Genomic DNA, 16,315 nt, shown 5'->3' with positions numbered 1-16,315 from the left:
TGGTTGAGACTTAATTGAAATGACTTTCCATTGGACTGTAGATGCGTCCATTCATTCCTTATTCTTCCCAGTGGGAGCAAAGTTTTTTGCAATTACGCTACCTGGCGGACAAAACCAGATGAAGGTTGTCAACCTCACCCTCCTGTATGATTTTGGTAATGAAACCGTCAGAAGTACACACACAAATGGAGGAAATGACACAAACCACAACATTTAGAATACAACAGTTTTATTTAGGCATTGATCCATAACAAAAAGTACCCCCCTTTTTTAACATCACAGCTCTAAGCACTGATCTGACCAATGCCTGTACAGAACTGTAGAAATTATTTTAGTCATGTAGCAAACGCTCAGAGCAATTTATGAGAGCAATTAGGGTTAAAGTGCCTTGCTCAAGGGCACATCAACTGATGTTTCACCTAGTCTGCTCAGGGATTCGAACCAGTGACTTTCCAGTTACTGGCCCCAACGTTCTTAACCACTAGGCTCCCTGCCCCCCATTTCCAGAGCCAAAATAAGAAAAAAATATAACACATTACAAAGAGTTGCCTCCCACACAAGGAACCAATGAAACTAGCGAGTGCTGATGGGAAATGTGTGTTGATCCTCAGAGCCCAGGTGGATTCCCTCTCCTCAGTGCTGAAAAGGCCCACAGAGCACCACTCTGCTCTAGATGTCCTTGATAACATCCTCCAGCTCTTCTTTGGAATACATGTGGAAGGTCTTGCCTGGCTCTATTGTAGCCAGCTGAAGGGGTGAGAAGGTTAGCACACAAACAAACATGTGATGAGTGATATGTTTTGGTTGATTGCTGCTTATCACCCTAACGATATCTGATACACCAGTAAAACAGGAAAATTAGTCCCTCTAGGACTAAGGCTCAGCAGACCTGAATTTATGGTAAACAATACAATACGACAATAGCTCCACCCAGACATCTGGTAGGCTTAGTGGGGCTTACACCATATTGCTTAGATACAACAACTTCCACATGTGCAATAGATGTCTCGACTCGAAGTAGGGTCAGTGGTTGAGACTGAAGGATTAGAGCTCACCTCAATGTTGGTGGCATTCAGCTTCTCCTCCATCACCTGCTTTAGGATGGTGAGGGATGACTTGATGGCCTCTTTTAACGTCATGGACTGGAGAGGCCACCCAGAGAGAAAACAGAGGTCTTGGTTAATAAATAGAATAAGGTCGTCACCCCTGTGATAGGATGGAGAATGAAACCAACTGACAATCTGGTGGAGTTGTGGCAGGTGATGGAGGAAGGAAAAGGTTGGCAGGTGATAATAATGATAGTAACAGAGGAAAGGGAGATGATGCCCGAGAGAGGGATGGTGGTACCTTGTGGTAGACCTCCTGCAGAGAGCTCTGGGCTCCCTCAGAGGCAGAGCCGATGGCCCGGGCATCACACTGGACAAAGGTGCCTGATGGGTCCATGTGGTACCTACACACACACAAAGTTAAAATCAGGGGGTGTAGAATTTCAAGAGACATTTCACCATCTGATGAAGACTGAAGGTTTGGTTCTCATGAAAACTCAGCACAAGTCCTGGATTAGAAGTGAGGTATGAGAGATTTTGCCCAAACCAATTCTATCACACTAAAACAAAGTGTTAAATGTATGTTGAATAAATAGATTAACGTACAGCTGGGGCCCTTTCTCATCCAGTCCACCAAAGAGAAGCGCTACACCAAAGGGCCGGCTCTGAGGAGAGAGAACCACAGGGAATTAGTGTGACGCCTCACAGTTGTGGGAGAAATAAGTGACAACTAGCTGGAAAAGTGCTTTCAACCTCTACCAGTTTCGATGAATTAATACATCACTGAATTAATGAAAAAGTGAGCAATACGCAAGTGAGTTGATCTTCGAGGTTTTGTCTCATCGTTGTGTGATCACTAACCATGGCTCCAGGGTCTGCATCCTCCTCTCCAAACTGCAGGGCCAGGTTAGACACGGCCTGGGTCACACTCTCCACTGTCATGGTCTCGTTGTAGGTGAACCAGTGGTTCTGGAAGGGGACAAACAAAGCAGGGTTAAAAAGGAAAGAAACTAAAAATCTTTACATATCAAGTAGTTGAAGATCTAAAACACTGTACTTTATGTTGTACAAAACTGCTTTACCAGTAGTTCACAATGTAGTGTGCATCTCATAAGTGCAAACATCAGCCATGTGTTCATTTTTACCTCAATAGTATAGTAATGTTCAGTTTGAAAATGCACGTGTACTTGAATTCAGCCAACTCAACACTTACCTGTGTCTCCACTCTTGCTTTGTCGATAAGAGTCTTGGCATCAGCTATCAAGCCACTCATAGCACAACCTTTGAGGAGAAGAGACGGGCGCTCTCAAACTCATTTTCAAACCTTAAATACTAATCTCTGAAACACGGCCTATAGAAGGCCTCTTTTACACAGTGGTGCTTATCTTAAAATAATTTCTGATACAAAAATATGTTGAGCCTATCGGAATTATTCTGACTGCTTCATCCAGGTACCTTTCATTTCCCCAGAATGATTGAGAACACTTGTTTTCTCCATAGACCAGTCATGTGTTACACAAACAACCTGAGCTCTGATGAGTGTTCACTGTGTGTTGTTTGACAGTGTCTGCCCCTGCCTCGTCCCTTCTCTGGCTGCTTACCGATGTGGGTGTCGATCTCCACAATCTTCTCGATGCTGCTTGGCTCCATTAGAGGAGATGTTATCCTCTTCTCCACGGCCAGACACACCCCCTCAGATGTCTGGATACCAATGGCTGTGGAGCCCAGCTGAGAGACAACAGTTGTTCAGACTCTTGTTGATAGAAACGTCATATACAAAGAACCAGCTGTCCCCAGTCCCGCCCTCTGAGCTTTATACTTCAGTACTGTATGGTTATGTAGCCTAGACTGTTGTCTTACATTCCGTAATGTGACAGAGTTGTCAGTTTTTATATTTCTCTACTACATATTCTGTGCTAATATACCTTGACTTCCCATTCACTAGTATTTAAGATGGCTGCACTTGTTACGCACAACAGTTGTGTACTTAAGTGTGCCTACTTTATTTTACAGCACCAATTAAGGCATAATTGGGGCAGCAGGTAGCCTATTGGTTAGAGCGTTGGGCCAGTAACAGAAAGGTTGCTAGATTGAATCCCTGAGCGGACACAGTAAAAATCTGTCCTACTGCCCCATAACAAGGCAGGTTAACCCACTGTTTCCCAGTAGGCCACCATTGTAAATACGAAATTTGTTCTTAACCTAACTGACTTGCTTAGTTAAATAAAAGGTAAAATAATATTTTTGTCAAAATATGCAATTTTTTTGTTTAGCACCTTGCCCTGTCACCCTTAGTATTTCTTGAGCATGAATTCAATTAAGTATATTATTTTTTACATCTCGGCCTCCTTGGGTTATTATTTTACATGCTTTGAGTGAGAGTATATTTTGAACTATATACAGAGATGACACAAGGTTGCCTATTTTCCTTGACAATGAACAATGTTTTTCCCGAGGAAGCTATAATTGAAGGTGAAGTGTAATGGTGTGTTCATGTGATATTGAATTTGATGTTTTGAAAATACCTTAATCGCCTCAATAGCATATTCCACTTGGAACAGTCGTCCCTCTGGAGAAAAGGTGTTTACTCCTCTGAAAAAAGATGATAGATTTAGTGCCCTGAAGTTCCAATACCTATTCCGTCAGTACTGTAAAGGTTAGAAGAGATTTCTAGATGAACGGAGGTAAACGTAAACTTCTTTCTCAGCACAAAATACACCAGTCTGGAACACGACCATTTTGCAATTAGCTACTGTAGCTAACTAACTTTAGCTAAGTGAAAGTGAAAGAAACTAACGTTAGCTAGCTAGCGTTGTCCAGCAAACTATCACGGCAAGTTCAGTGACATATTATAATATAACATTAAGGAATGATTAATACGCAGATGTGTACCAGACATAACAAGTGCACAAACCACCTAGCTAGCAGTAGCTAGCTAACTAGATGGCGAGCTAAATAACATGGTATTGTGTTGGTACGTGTGGAAGTTAGCTACGTTAATTGTTAGCGGCTAGTTAGCCCGATGTCGTGACAATGCAGTTCCGAGTCTTAACTTACCTGTCGTACTCCGATCTCGTCAAAAACATCTTGGAGGTTTTAGATCTGTAAACAAAAACACTTTGTTGAAGAGACGCGATTGGGAACATGCAATTAAAACACGAAATGTAGCGTTAGCTCGTGTGTGGGAACCTGCAGATAGGTAGGAAAGATCTGTGTAGAGCAGTAGCTACATTAACACCACCGGCATTGGTTCAGAAAGTTAGAGCACGCAAACTACATTTATATGGTAACGTTACACTCTACGATACTTTCACACAACATTATGTATGGATCATACAACTATAATGGAAAATAATATTGAATTCGCAGTCAAGAAAGATAATACTATTTGCCTACCACCCGCTCTGGATCGTAGAATGAGTTCGCTTGTTTCTACAGGAAGCGTGTGCGTGCTCAAACACACGGAGAGGGAAATGCTTCCTCTTCCTCTTTGATGATGTTTAAGGGTGGTTGGCATCCAATATATTTCATTACCGCCCCCAACTGGACAATAATATAAATCCATGATACCCTGTGACACAATATGGGAAAAGGAAAAAAAAACAAACTCATACACTCATTAAAAACCCACTACCACATTCCACTACATTGACCCTATCTACTCCTGAACCAAATACTTCTCTGCAGCTATCTATTTTATGTGATATACATTCAATTTCTGCGGTACAGTTGATAACCATTGCTATGAACGCTAAGAAGCCAACCTGAAGCATACAGCTTACGTTACAGCTTTATTCTAATATTGATTAGATACATGTTTTCCTCATCTATCTACACACAGTACCCTATAATGATGAAGCGAAAACAGATTTTTCGAATGGTTTGCAAATTTATATTTAAAAAAATGTAAAAACCGTATTTACTTAACTATTCAGACCCTTTGCTGTAAGACTCGAAATTGAGGTAATGTCAAATCAAATGTCACATGCGCAGAATACAACAGGTAGACCTTACAGTGAAATGCTTACTTACAATGCTTAATCAACAATGCAGTTTTAAGAATAAAAAGAAACTATGAATAAAAAAATAAAAAAATAACAAATAATTAAGGAGCAACAATAACATAACAGTAGTGAGGCAATATACAGGGGGTTCCGGTACAGAGTCAATGTGCGGGAGTACCAGTTAGTCGAGGTAATTGAGGTAATATGTACATGTAGGTAGAGGTAAAGTGACTATGCATGGATAATAAACAGAGAGTAGCAGCACTGTAAAACAAGGGGGGGTGGAGACAATGCAAATAGTCTGGGTAGCCATTTGATTAACTGCTCAAGAGTATTATGGCTTGGGGGTAGAAGCTGTTAATAAGTCTTTTTGACCTAGACTTGGTGCTCCGGTACCGCTAGCCGTGTGGTAGCAGAGAGAACAGTCTATTACTATGGCTCCTGGAGTCCTTGGCAATTTTTTGAGCCTTCCTCTGACACCACCTGGTATAGAGGTCCTGGATGGCAGGAAGCTTGGCCCCAATTATGTACTGGGCCGTACGCACTGCCCTCTGTAGTGCCTTGCAGTCGGAGGCCGAACAGTTGCCATACCTGGAGGTGATGCTCTCGATGATGCAGCTAAATAACTTTTTGAGTCTGTGAGGACCCATGCCAGATCTTTTCAGTCTCCTAGGGGGGAATAGGCACTGTTGTGCCCTCTTTACGACTGTCTTGGTGCATTTGGACCATGATAGTTTGTTGATGATGTGGACACCAAGGAACTTGATCTCTCAACTCTCAAAAAGCTCTCAAGTTTCATCATGTTTCCATTGATCATCCCTGAGATGTTTCTACAACTTGATTGGAGTCCACCTGTTGTAAATTCAATTGATTTGACATGATTTGGAAAGGCACACACCTTTTTATATAAGGTCCCACAGTTGACAGTGAATGTCAGAGCAAAAACCAAGCCATGAGGTTGAATTAATTGACCGTAGAGCTACGAGACATGATTGTGTTGAGGCACAGATCTGGGGAAGGGAAACAAAACATTTCTGCAGCATTGAAGGTCCCAAGAACACAGTGGCCTCCATCATTCTTAAATGGAAGAACCACCAAGACTCTTCCTAGAGATGGCCAGCCGGCCAAACTGAGCAATCGGGGGAGAAGGTCCTCGGTCAGGGAGGTGACTTAGAAACTTAGCACTTAGAAAACTAGGACTTGTTTTTTTTTTACTTTCTCTCAAACACCAGTATTGCCATACACATTATTTTCACAATTTACTTAACCTATTTGTTTGTCTTTTGTGCCTTTAATTAAGAAGAAGGTTGTAACTTTGTCATTGGTGAAAACACACAGAAAACAGTACAGGTGAGTAAAGTACCCCAAACACACTGGACCCTTTATTCTGCCCACTCAAAAGTACTTACAGTGTTATAGTAGGTAATGAATGCAGTTTACCCTCAGTGTCTCTACCAGTTCTAAGTGAATGAACAATTGATTGCATGATTCTCATTGCCCTATTAATCTTATTGCTGTCAAGTCTAATGCTGCTAATGCATTTCTTATGAAAGGTTTTAGGATAAAATGTTACCAAAAATATGCCCCCTTAAGAAGCTATTGATTCATGTTTAGTAATACACTCCAGCAGTAGATGTTTGTCAGTGGTAGTGATTTTTAACTAGCAATAACATCTCTTTGTGGATCTATGTAGCAGATACAGCAATGTGCCTTCATGCCTGAAAATAACTGCCATTACAAGCCATTGTAACTTGTGATTAATCCGAAAAGGAGTCTCACTTTAGCTTGTTGCTACTAGAGCACCCCTGTTACAAAAGGTGGGGAGATAAAATAAAGAGAGAGAAATAAAGAGAGGAAATAAGAATCATATGGGGCGGAGACACAAAACAAACATTTCTATCCACCGTATGGCAAAATGTAAAGAATTGCAGGAAATTTGCTATAAAACAGCGCATGAAATGAGTTAATTTGTAAAAGGAAATTTACTCTAAAACATACATTTTTTGTCTCCGCTAAAATGTTTTGTTTGCAAGGTGGGGATCCCCCTCACTGACGCTCTTATCCCACTCATACCCCCTTTCCCAACTCACACTCTCACCCCACTCACACTCTTCCCCCACTCACACCCCATTCTCCCACTCCCCCACTCCCCCCCTTTCCCCCACTTACACCCCCTTTCCCCACTCACACCCCCTTCCCCCACCCACTCACACTCTTCCCCCACTCACACTCTTCCCCCACTCACACTCGTACTCCACTCACACCCCACTCACACTCTCACCCTACTCACACTCTTACCCCACTCACACTCTCACTCCAATCACACTCTCACCCCACTCACACTCGTACCCCACTCACACTCTCACCCCACTCACACTCGTACCCCACTCACACTCATACCACACTCACACTCGTACCCCACTCACACTTTCACCCCACTCACACTCGTACCCCACTCACACTCGTACCCCACTCACACTCTCACCCCACTCACACTCTTACCCCACTCACACTCTTCCCCCACTCACACTCATCCCCCACTCACACTCTTCCCCCACTCGCACTCGTACTCCATTCACACTCTCACCCCACTCACACCCCCTTCCCCCACCCACTCATACTCTCACCCCACTCACACTCTTACCCCACTCACACTCTCACTCCAATCACACTCTCACCCCACTCACACTCGTACCCCACTCACACTTTCACCCCACTCACACTCTTGCCCCACTCACACTCGTACCCCACTCACACTCATACCACACTCACACTCGTACCCCACTCACACTTTCACCCCACTCACACTCGTACCCCACTCACACTCGTACCCCACTCACACTCTCACCCCACTCACACTCTTCCCCCACTCACACTCATCCCCCACTCACACTCTTCCCCCACTCACACTCTTCCCCCACTCGCACTCGTACTCCATTCACACTCTCACCCCACTCACACCCCCTTCCCCCACCCACTCATACTCTCACCCCACTCACACTCTTACCCCACTCACACTCTCACTCCAATCACACTCTCACCCCACTCACACTCGTACCCCACTCACACTTTCACCCCACTCACACTCTCACCCCACTCACACTCTCACCCCACTCACACTCATACCCCACTCACACTCGTACCACACTCACACTCGTACCCCACTCACACTTTCACCCCACTCACACTCTCACCCCACTCACACTCATACCCCACTCACACTCGTACCACACTCACACTCACACCCCACTCACACTCTTGCCCCACTCACACTCATACCCCAATCACACTCTCACTCTCACCCAACTCACACTCATACCCCACTCACACCGCCTTCCCCCACTCACACTCTCACTCTCACCCAACTCACACTCTTACCCCACTCACACTCACACCCCACTCACACTCTTACCCCACTCACACTCTTGCCCCACTCACACTCGTACCCCACTCACACTCTCACTCTCACCCAACTCACACTCATACCCCACTCACACTCGTACCCCACTCACACCGCCTTCCCCCACTCACACTCTCACTCTCACCCAACTCACACTCTCACCCAACTCACACTCATACCCCATTCACACTCTCACTCCCACCCAACTCACACTCTCACCCAACTCACACCACCTTCCCCCACTCACACTCTGACCCCACTCACACTCTCACCCCACTCACACTCACACTCACCCCACTCACACTCTCATCCCACTCACACCGCCTTCCCCCACTCACACTCTCACCCCTCTCATACTCTCACCCCACTCACACTGACTCATGACCCCCTTCTGAGCAGTTTCACACCCTCTTACGCACCTTATACCCCTTATCCCACATATACCTACTCATACCCCCTTACCCCACTCATACACCTCAACCCTCACACAACCCAACCCAGCTCACCCACCCCAACCCCAACCCTCACCCACCCCAACCAAGCTCACACCCCCCAACCCACACCCTAATCTCATTCCAAGACAATCCCGGCGAAATGAGCAAATAGTCTGACGGACCAACACATTAAACTTGGCCTTCGTTAGCCACTATAGAAAGATCGGGAGAAACCCCAGACGCAGGCATTCACTTAATTGGCTTAATCTACCAACCAATTATCTCCCACAACACCTTCCCCCTAATCCTCCCCTGTACGTGTCTTGTGAACCTGTGTATTTATAGAGCCACACCTCGCAGTTGTGTGATTCACTCAAATTAAATTATTACAAATACTTTACTCAGTTAGGTCACTTCCGTAGAATGATATGGTCACTCCCACCAAGGCCAACTTTGAGTCGATGTCTCAGGCTTATATACTTTGTGCGCAATAGCCTGGGGATGAGGGTACACACCAACCCCAACCCAGGTCGCACACCACAACCCTCAAACACCCAATCCCAGCTCACACACCCCATCCCAGCTCACACACCCCATCCCAGCTCACACACTCCATCCCAGCTCACACACCCCATCCAAGCTCACACACCCCATCCAAGCTCATACACCCCAACCCAGCTCACACACCCCAAACCACCTCACACACCACAACCCTCACACACCCCAATCCAGCTCACACACCCCAACCCTCACACACCCTAACTCAGCTCACACACCCCAACTCTCACACACGCCAACCCAGCTCACACACCCCAAACCACCTCACACACCCCACCCTCACACACCACAATCCTCACACACCCCAATCCAGCTCACACACCCCAACCCTCACACACCCTAACTCAGCTCACACACCCATACCCTCACACACCCTAACTTATCTCACACACCCCAACCCTCACATACCCTAACTCAGCTCACACATCCCAAACCACCTCACACACCCCACCCTCACACACCACAACCCTCACACACCCCAATCCAGCTCACACACCCCAACCCTCACACACCCTAACTCAGCTCACACACCCCAACTCTCACACACCCCAACCCAGCATATACGCCCTTACCCCAGTGATGCATCTTGGGCTCAGTGAGGGCTTCTGTGCTTCAACATACAGGAGATCTTCTCTTCAGACGTTGGTGTGTACTCCAGGTGGGAGTGGACCTGGTAGTACCAGTCCCCATCACCCAGCTCCTCGTGGAGGTCACATCAGATTTCACCCCCTGTCCGTCCTGCCGCCATGTCAATCTGACTGGTTTGGGGTAGAAGTCGTAGGCGCTGCACATCAGCATGGCAGGGTGTCTGCCACTGGGTGGAGTCATTGAGCTCACTCTGACATGGGGCTCAACTAAGGGAAGAAAAACAAAACTGTAATGTCGGCGTAGATCAGCGAAACGTAGTTTTGATATCATTGAACCTAGACTCTGCTTTAGAAATTAGACTTCATTAGATAGATTAGCATGAATGTATATAGAGGATTAGCATTGTACTGTCAATACATACAACTGAGTGTACAAAACATTAGGAACACCTACTCTTTCCATGACATAGGCTGACTAGGTGAATCCAGGTGAAAGCTATGATCCCTTATTGATGTCCCTTATCGATGTGTAGATGAAGGGGAGGAGACAGGTTAAAGAAAGATGTTTAAACCTTGAGACAATTGAGAAATGTATTGTGTATGTGTACCATTCAGAGGGTGAATGGCCAAGACAAAAGATTTAAGTGCCTTTGAGCGGGGTATGTAGGCGCACCAATTTGAGTGTGTCAAGAACTGCAATGTTGCTGGGTTTTTAACACTCAACAGTTTCCCTTGTGTATCAAGAATGGTCCACCACCCAAAGGACATCCAGCCATCTTAACACAACTGTGGGAAGCATCGGAGTCAACATGGGCCAGCATCCCTGTGGAACGCCTTCGACACCCTGTAGAGTCCAAGCCCGGACGAATGTTCTGAGGGGAAAAGGGGGTGCAACTCAATATTACGAAAGTGTTCTTAGTGTTTTGTACACTCCGTGTAGATTACTTTTAATTTTATGTTTGTTTTCAGATGCATCCAAGAGGTAATACAAGTATAATCAGTGTTTTAAATAGTTGCAGCTATAGAACTGTTAATCGTTGTTGTTGTTGATAGATACAAAATCGTTCTGGACCTTTTGCACCCTCTGAATTATTGACCTCTGCCTGCCTTTGACCTGTCGTTTACCTGCCCCTGTACTAGAAATACACATTTCTTCCTTCAACACTGTCTGCATCTGGGTCATACCTGAAACCTGATAGTTTGTATGTTGATATGTTATGCAGATCACACTTACCACCAGCTCTTCAATGAACATCCCATAGGCCTCTACTTTATGGATAAGGTATGTGTATGAAAACCATTATCAAAACAGTTTTGTTCAATCACATTTACCACAAAAACCAAGGTATGAATACTGACATATGCATGTTTTGTTAATTATCTGTATAAGTACTATTTTTTGTATTCACCCTCCTTACACCTCTGAAAATAACAGGAAACCTGTTCGATGACATGCTTTTCAAAGGTTCTTCAAAGAACTTGTAGGGGTTCCCCCACAGTTTCAATTTGAAGAACTCCTAAAGAATATTCCAGGAACCTTTTCTCTTTACAGTGTAGCTGACCCACAGACAGTGCAGAACTGTACTTTACCCTATAGGCTTGGACTAAGGTGGAGTATTTTTCAGGTATTTTACAAGGGTTCCTTCTCGAGATAAATCACTCTCAACATTTAAATATGTTTTGTTGACCTCATCTTTATCATTGTAATGACATGCTTGAATAATATAGGACTAGAATAAGATGCAGAGGGCTTTTAGCATCTCCTCATGCATATTGAATGGTTATGGGTTTAAATACACAACTATTATAGTCTATCGCAACCGCGCAGTGTTCTCTTTCTTCTTTCAAACTCACCCCAAGTTGTTTATGCTGCTGCATTTCATTTAACATTCAGCAAACAAGAGCAAGCTTGCATCCCTCTTCGAATAGTCTATTAGTATAAGAAAATGCAACAACAACAAGAATGTCCAACAAGCTATTCTAGTCTAGAATTTCCTGGGACTCCACAAGAGCTAAAACAAAGAAAAGAGAAAGAGAGAGGCCAGCTGAGAGGTCACTGTACACTCTAAAAAGAAAAGGTTCCTGGAGTATCCTTTAGGGGTTCTTCAACTTGAAACTGTGGGGGAACCCCTATAAATTCTTCAAAGAACTCCTTTTAATGGATCCTCGAAGAACCCTTTGAAGAACCTTTTGGGGTTAATTTTTTAACTACCCTACTATTATTATTATTATTAATAATAATATGCATAACAACAAGAACAATATCACAATATTTGAGTTGTCCGTGTTTATTATGATTTTAGTGGCAAAGCAGAATAAAAACATCTAAATATGAGGTAAACTCCCAGCAGAGCCCCAAGTCCAATAGATATATCCTCAGGCGTGTTGATGTTGATGTTCTCTGTATCCATAGCCAGAATGATTTTGCAGTGCATGGTGATCAGACAGATTTCCTGTTATGTTCATCAGAGCTGTCGGGAGGGTGAAGTCTGTGAATCCAAGAAATGTAACAAAACATGTACACGACAGTATTCAGACATTGGTTTTTGTGGTAAATGTGAATGAAAACTGTTTTGATAATGGTGTTCCTACACATAGCTTGTCCATAATGTAGAGGCCTATGAGATTTTCAATGAAGAGGCAAGGGAGGAGGATGGTACATGTGATCTGCATAACATACCAATACCAACTGATATACCCTGTATGCCTCCTCCTCTGTATACCTACAGACACAAAACTGAGCAGGTCAGTCATCTACACCCAATACAGCTAGCCTTCAACATATATGTATAGTATACATATGCATACATATGACCTCTTTGTTGATTGATATCCATTGAATTGTGTCCACTTTCTGTTTTAGAAAGATTTGCGCAAATATAAGAAGATAGCTGGTATCATCATAAAACAATTTAAATTTAGATCAAACAAGGGGCAAACCTTGCCTTAAATTGAGGAGATCTTTACAGTTTTTCAGTTAAGTGCCTGCACCTCCTGTCCTTTCAAATTCAAATCCAAATGTTTCAGTTGGGCAATTAGGTTCCTGCACAAACCCCTACTAACTAAGGAGGTTTCTCGCTGAAACACACCTCCTATGGGGTTCTTGGAATGACCTTTTAGGGGCAATTTTCAGTGCCAAGAACCCTAAGGTTCTTTGAAGAACTTTGAGGATCCTAGAAGAACCCTTGTTGAACCCCTGATTTTTAGAGTACAGGTGTGTATTGTGCAAGACAACAGTCATAATATGGAAAGAAAAATCATAGCACATGTGCATGAAAGCCAAACACACGACAGCCAATAGGCCTACCTCAGACATGATTTTGTGTATCCACTCCTGTTCAGTTTGAGTTCAGTGAACTAATTGGTATAAACTACTTTAAAAAAAAAAAATACTGTAAAGTCCTACTTAAGTAGTTTTTTTGGGTATCTGTACTTTACTTTATTATTTATTATTCACTGCACTACATTCCTAAAGAAAATAATGTACTTTTTACTCCATACATTTTCCCTGACAGCCAAAGGTACTCTTTACATTTTGAATGCTTAGCAGGACAGGAAAATTGTCTAATTCACACAATTATCAAGATGACATCCTTGGTCATCCCTACTGCCTCTGATCTGGCAGACTCAACAAACACAAATGTTTGTTAATGATGTCTGAATGTTGGAGCGTGCTACCGGTTTGCTAAATATAAGCAATTTGAAATGATCATACTTTTACTTTAGTAGTATTTTACTGGATGACTTTCACTTTGACCATTTTCTATGAAGATACTGTATCTTTACTTTTACTCAATTATGAGAATTGGGTACTTATTCCACCACTGCTAATATGGTGAGAGTTGAGTAGAAAGGATGAGAGGAATAAAGAGGATGAATATGAGGGGGCAGCCTGGAGGTGGATGAGGCCTAGTGGAGTTGGGTTTCAGCGCAAGGGGGGCCTGCAACGGGAGGAGTCGGAGTTTGTTCAGCAGGCAAACCAAGGAGGGTTAGTTCGGGTCTGTTCGTTTCACTAACTGAGGTTGTTTGGTTCAGTCGCTGAATGCAGTGAAAAGTTTACACAGCTCATCAGACAGTCGCTGTTTTCGCAGGCCGAGGAACAACTGAGCTGACGGATGAGCGGACATTGTTGTTGTTTTCCTCAGGTGTGACTGAGGTGTAGGCAACAAAAGTGCCTGCTCCTTTGTAAACAACAGAGATTTAAGATGAAGATACCGGACGTGATTCAAGCCCTCCTCTTGGTCCAAAGTAAGTAGCCAACCCAACTTGAAATACTACACTGTTATTTTATTAGCTTTTCGACTACTATAATTTTGTCAAGCCTATACACATTGTGTTCATTTTGGGTCATGATGCATTTGATCTTGCCTAGTTTAACCTAACACACACCACAGTGAGTCTGAGCAGTTATGCACTGTTTTAGCACTAGGTTTGTGAATGCGTGTGTGAGCGTGAGTGCGTGCATATACATGCACACATGGGTATGGGTCCTGTTGCCAAACCAGCAAGGAAAGCTCAACATTTCAAAGGCTGAAGTGGATGGCACATTTTCTCATACCCACATAATGTCAGATGAGAGGTAGTCCTACCCTGTTGTTGTTTGGACAGAAATTCTCATCTAAAGAAAAAACAGCTGCTAGAACTCTGCTTCCAGACAGAACTATGAACTGTGTGTTTGTCTGCCTGCCTGCCTGCCTGCCTGCCTGCCTGCCTGCCTGCCTGCCTGTCTGCCTGTCTGTCTGTCTGTCTGTCTGTCTGTCTGTCTGTCTGTCTTTGCTTATTTTTTTTGCTCCTATCGATTCTCTTAACAGAGGACTGTAAAAGCAGTTTACTATTATGGGATGTGTGTTTGGATACTGGTTGATGACCGGTACAGTCTTCACTTACTGACTCACAGGAATGGAAGGCACAGCTGTTCAGACTAGAGCATGCATCAGTCTCTCTCTCTCTCTCTCTCTCTCTCTCTCTCTCTCTCTCTCTCTCTCTCTCTCTCTCTCTCTCTCTCTGTGTCTGTGCATGCCTCTCTACAGACACGTGTCTGTGCATGCCTCTATGCAGGTATATGTTTGAGTACATTATGTTTGACTATGTATCTAATATACAATGTGTGTGTTTCTGTCATTGGGTGTTTCTGTGGTCTGGAGTAACAAAGAGTAAATGACAGTGTGTTTTATAGGGTCTGTTTTTCCAGTGTGGTAAAGTTGTGGTGTAAGTTGCATGCTCTAGTCTGGTGGGGCTGATTCCTCTTACTAAACACCCACTCTGAGCTCCTGGACAACACAGCTACATAGGCTTACCCTCCACCACTCTCTCACACACCTCATCCTCACACTCACCCCCATCACCTCACCTCTCTTCCATCAGAGCAAAAAGCTGCCACCTTACGTCCTCCTTTTATCACCCCTCACTCTCTCTCTTTTCCTTTCTCTCTGGTTCAACCTGCTTTCCCAACACTTTCCTACCCTCTCTCTCTGCCCATAGATCTATTTCTCCCTCTCTCTCTGCCCATTGATCTATTTTTCCCTCTCTCTCTGCCCATTGATCTATTTCTCCCTCTCTCTCTGCCCATTGATCTATTTCTCCCGCTCTCTCTGCCCATTTATCTATTTCTCCCTCTCTCTCTTCCCATTGATCTATTTCTCCCTCTCTCTCTGCCCATTTATCTATTTCTCCCTCTCTCTCTGCCCATTTATCTATTTCTCCCTCTCTCTCCGCCCATTTATCTATTTCTCCCTCTCTCTCTGCACATTTATATATTTCTCCCTCTCTCTCTGCCCATTTATCTATTTCTCCCTCTCTCTCTGCCCATTTATCTATTTCTACCTCTCTCTCTGCCCATTTTTCTATTTCTCCCTCTCTCTGCCCATTTATCTATTTCTCCCTCTCTCTCTTCCCATTGATCTATTTCTCCATCTCTCTCTGCCCATTTATCTATTTCTCCCTCTCTCTCTGCCCATTTATCTATTTCTCCCTCTCTCTCTGCCCATTTATCTATTTCTCCCTCTCTCTCTGCCCATTTATCTATTTCTCCCTCTCTCTCTGCCCATTTATATATTTCTCCCTCTCTCGCTGCACATGTATCTATTTCTCCCTCTCTCTGCCCATTTATCTATTTCTCCCTCTCTCTCTGCCCATTTATCTATTTCTCCCTCTCTCTCTGCCCATTTATCTATTTCTCCCTCTCTCTCTGCCCATTTATCTATTTCTCCCTTTCTCTCTGCCAATTTATCTATTTCTCCCTCTCTCTCTGCCCATTTATCTATTTCTCCCTCTCTCTCTGCCCATT

At 43.9% G+C, this 16,315-nt stretch overlaps 2 protein-coding genes across 2 annotated transcripts in view; one reads left to right on the top strand and one right to left on the bottom strand.

The window, feature by feature from the left end:
• Positions 1 to 212: 212 nt before the first annotated feature.
• On the bottom strand, positions 213 to 4,542 carry psma5 (proteasome 20S subunit alpha 5). Its single transcript, XM_064968569.1, has 10 exons — positions 4,443 to 4,542; positions 4,104 to 4,148; positions 3,572 to 3,638; positions 2,648 to 2,774; positions 2,260 to 2,327; positions 1,908 to 2,015; positions 1,653 to 1,711; positions 1,348 to 1,450; positions 1,056 to 1,142; positions 213 to 747 (listed from the first exon to the last, which is right to left on the bottom strand). Exons 2-10 carry the CDS (start codon positions 4,130 to 4,132, stop codon positions 670 to 672), a joined length of 726 nt encoding a protein of 241 aa, XP_064824641.1. The 5' UTR covers positions 4,133 to 4,148; positions 4,443 to 4,542; the 3' UTR covers positions 213 to 669.
• A 9,440-nt stretch (positions 4,543 to 13,982) lies between these two features.
• The window catches only part of LOC135542012 (matrix remodeling-associated protein 8-like), a 19,640-nt gene continuing 17,307 nt past the window's right edge, over positions 13,983 to 16,315 (top strand). The window contains exon 1 of the mRNA XM_064968567.1: positions 13,983 to 14,277. Within this exon, the coding sequence (XP_064824639.1) occupies positions 14,235 to 14,277 (43 nt within the window). The 5' untranslated portion in view covers positions 13,983 to 14,234. The remainder of the gene's footprint in view (positions 14,278 to 16,315) is intronic.

The sequence above is a fragment of the Oncorhynchus masou genome, chromosome 6 (assembly GCF_036934945.1).
Source record: "Oncorhynchus masou masou isolate Uvic2021 chromosome 6, UVic_Omas_1.1, whole genome shotgun sequence".
In the NCBI taxonomy this organism is placed as follows: domain Eukaryota; kingdom Metazoa; phylum Chordata; class Actinopteri; order Salmoniformes; family Salmonidae; genus Oncorhynchus; species Oncorhynchus masou.
The sequence above is the reverse complement of the archived record's forward strand: the minus strand, read 5'-3'. Positions and strand labels throughout refer to the sequence as shown.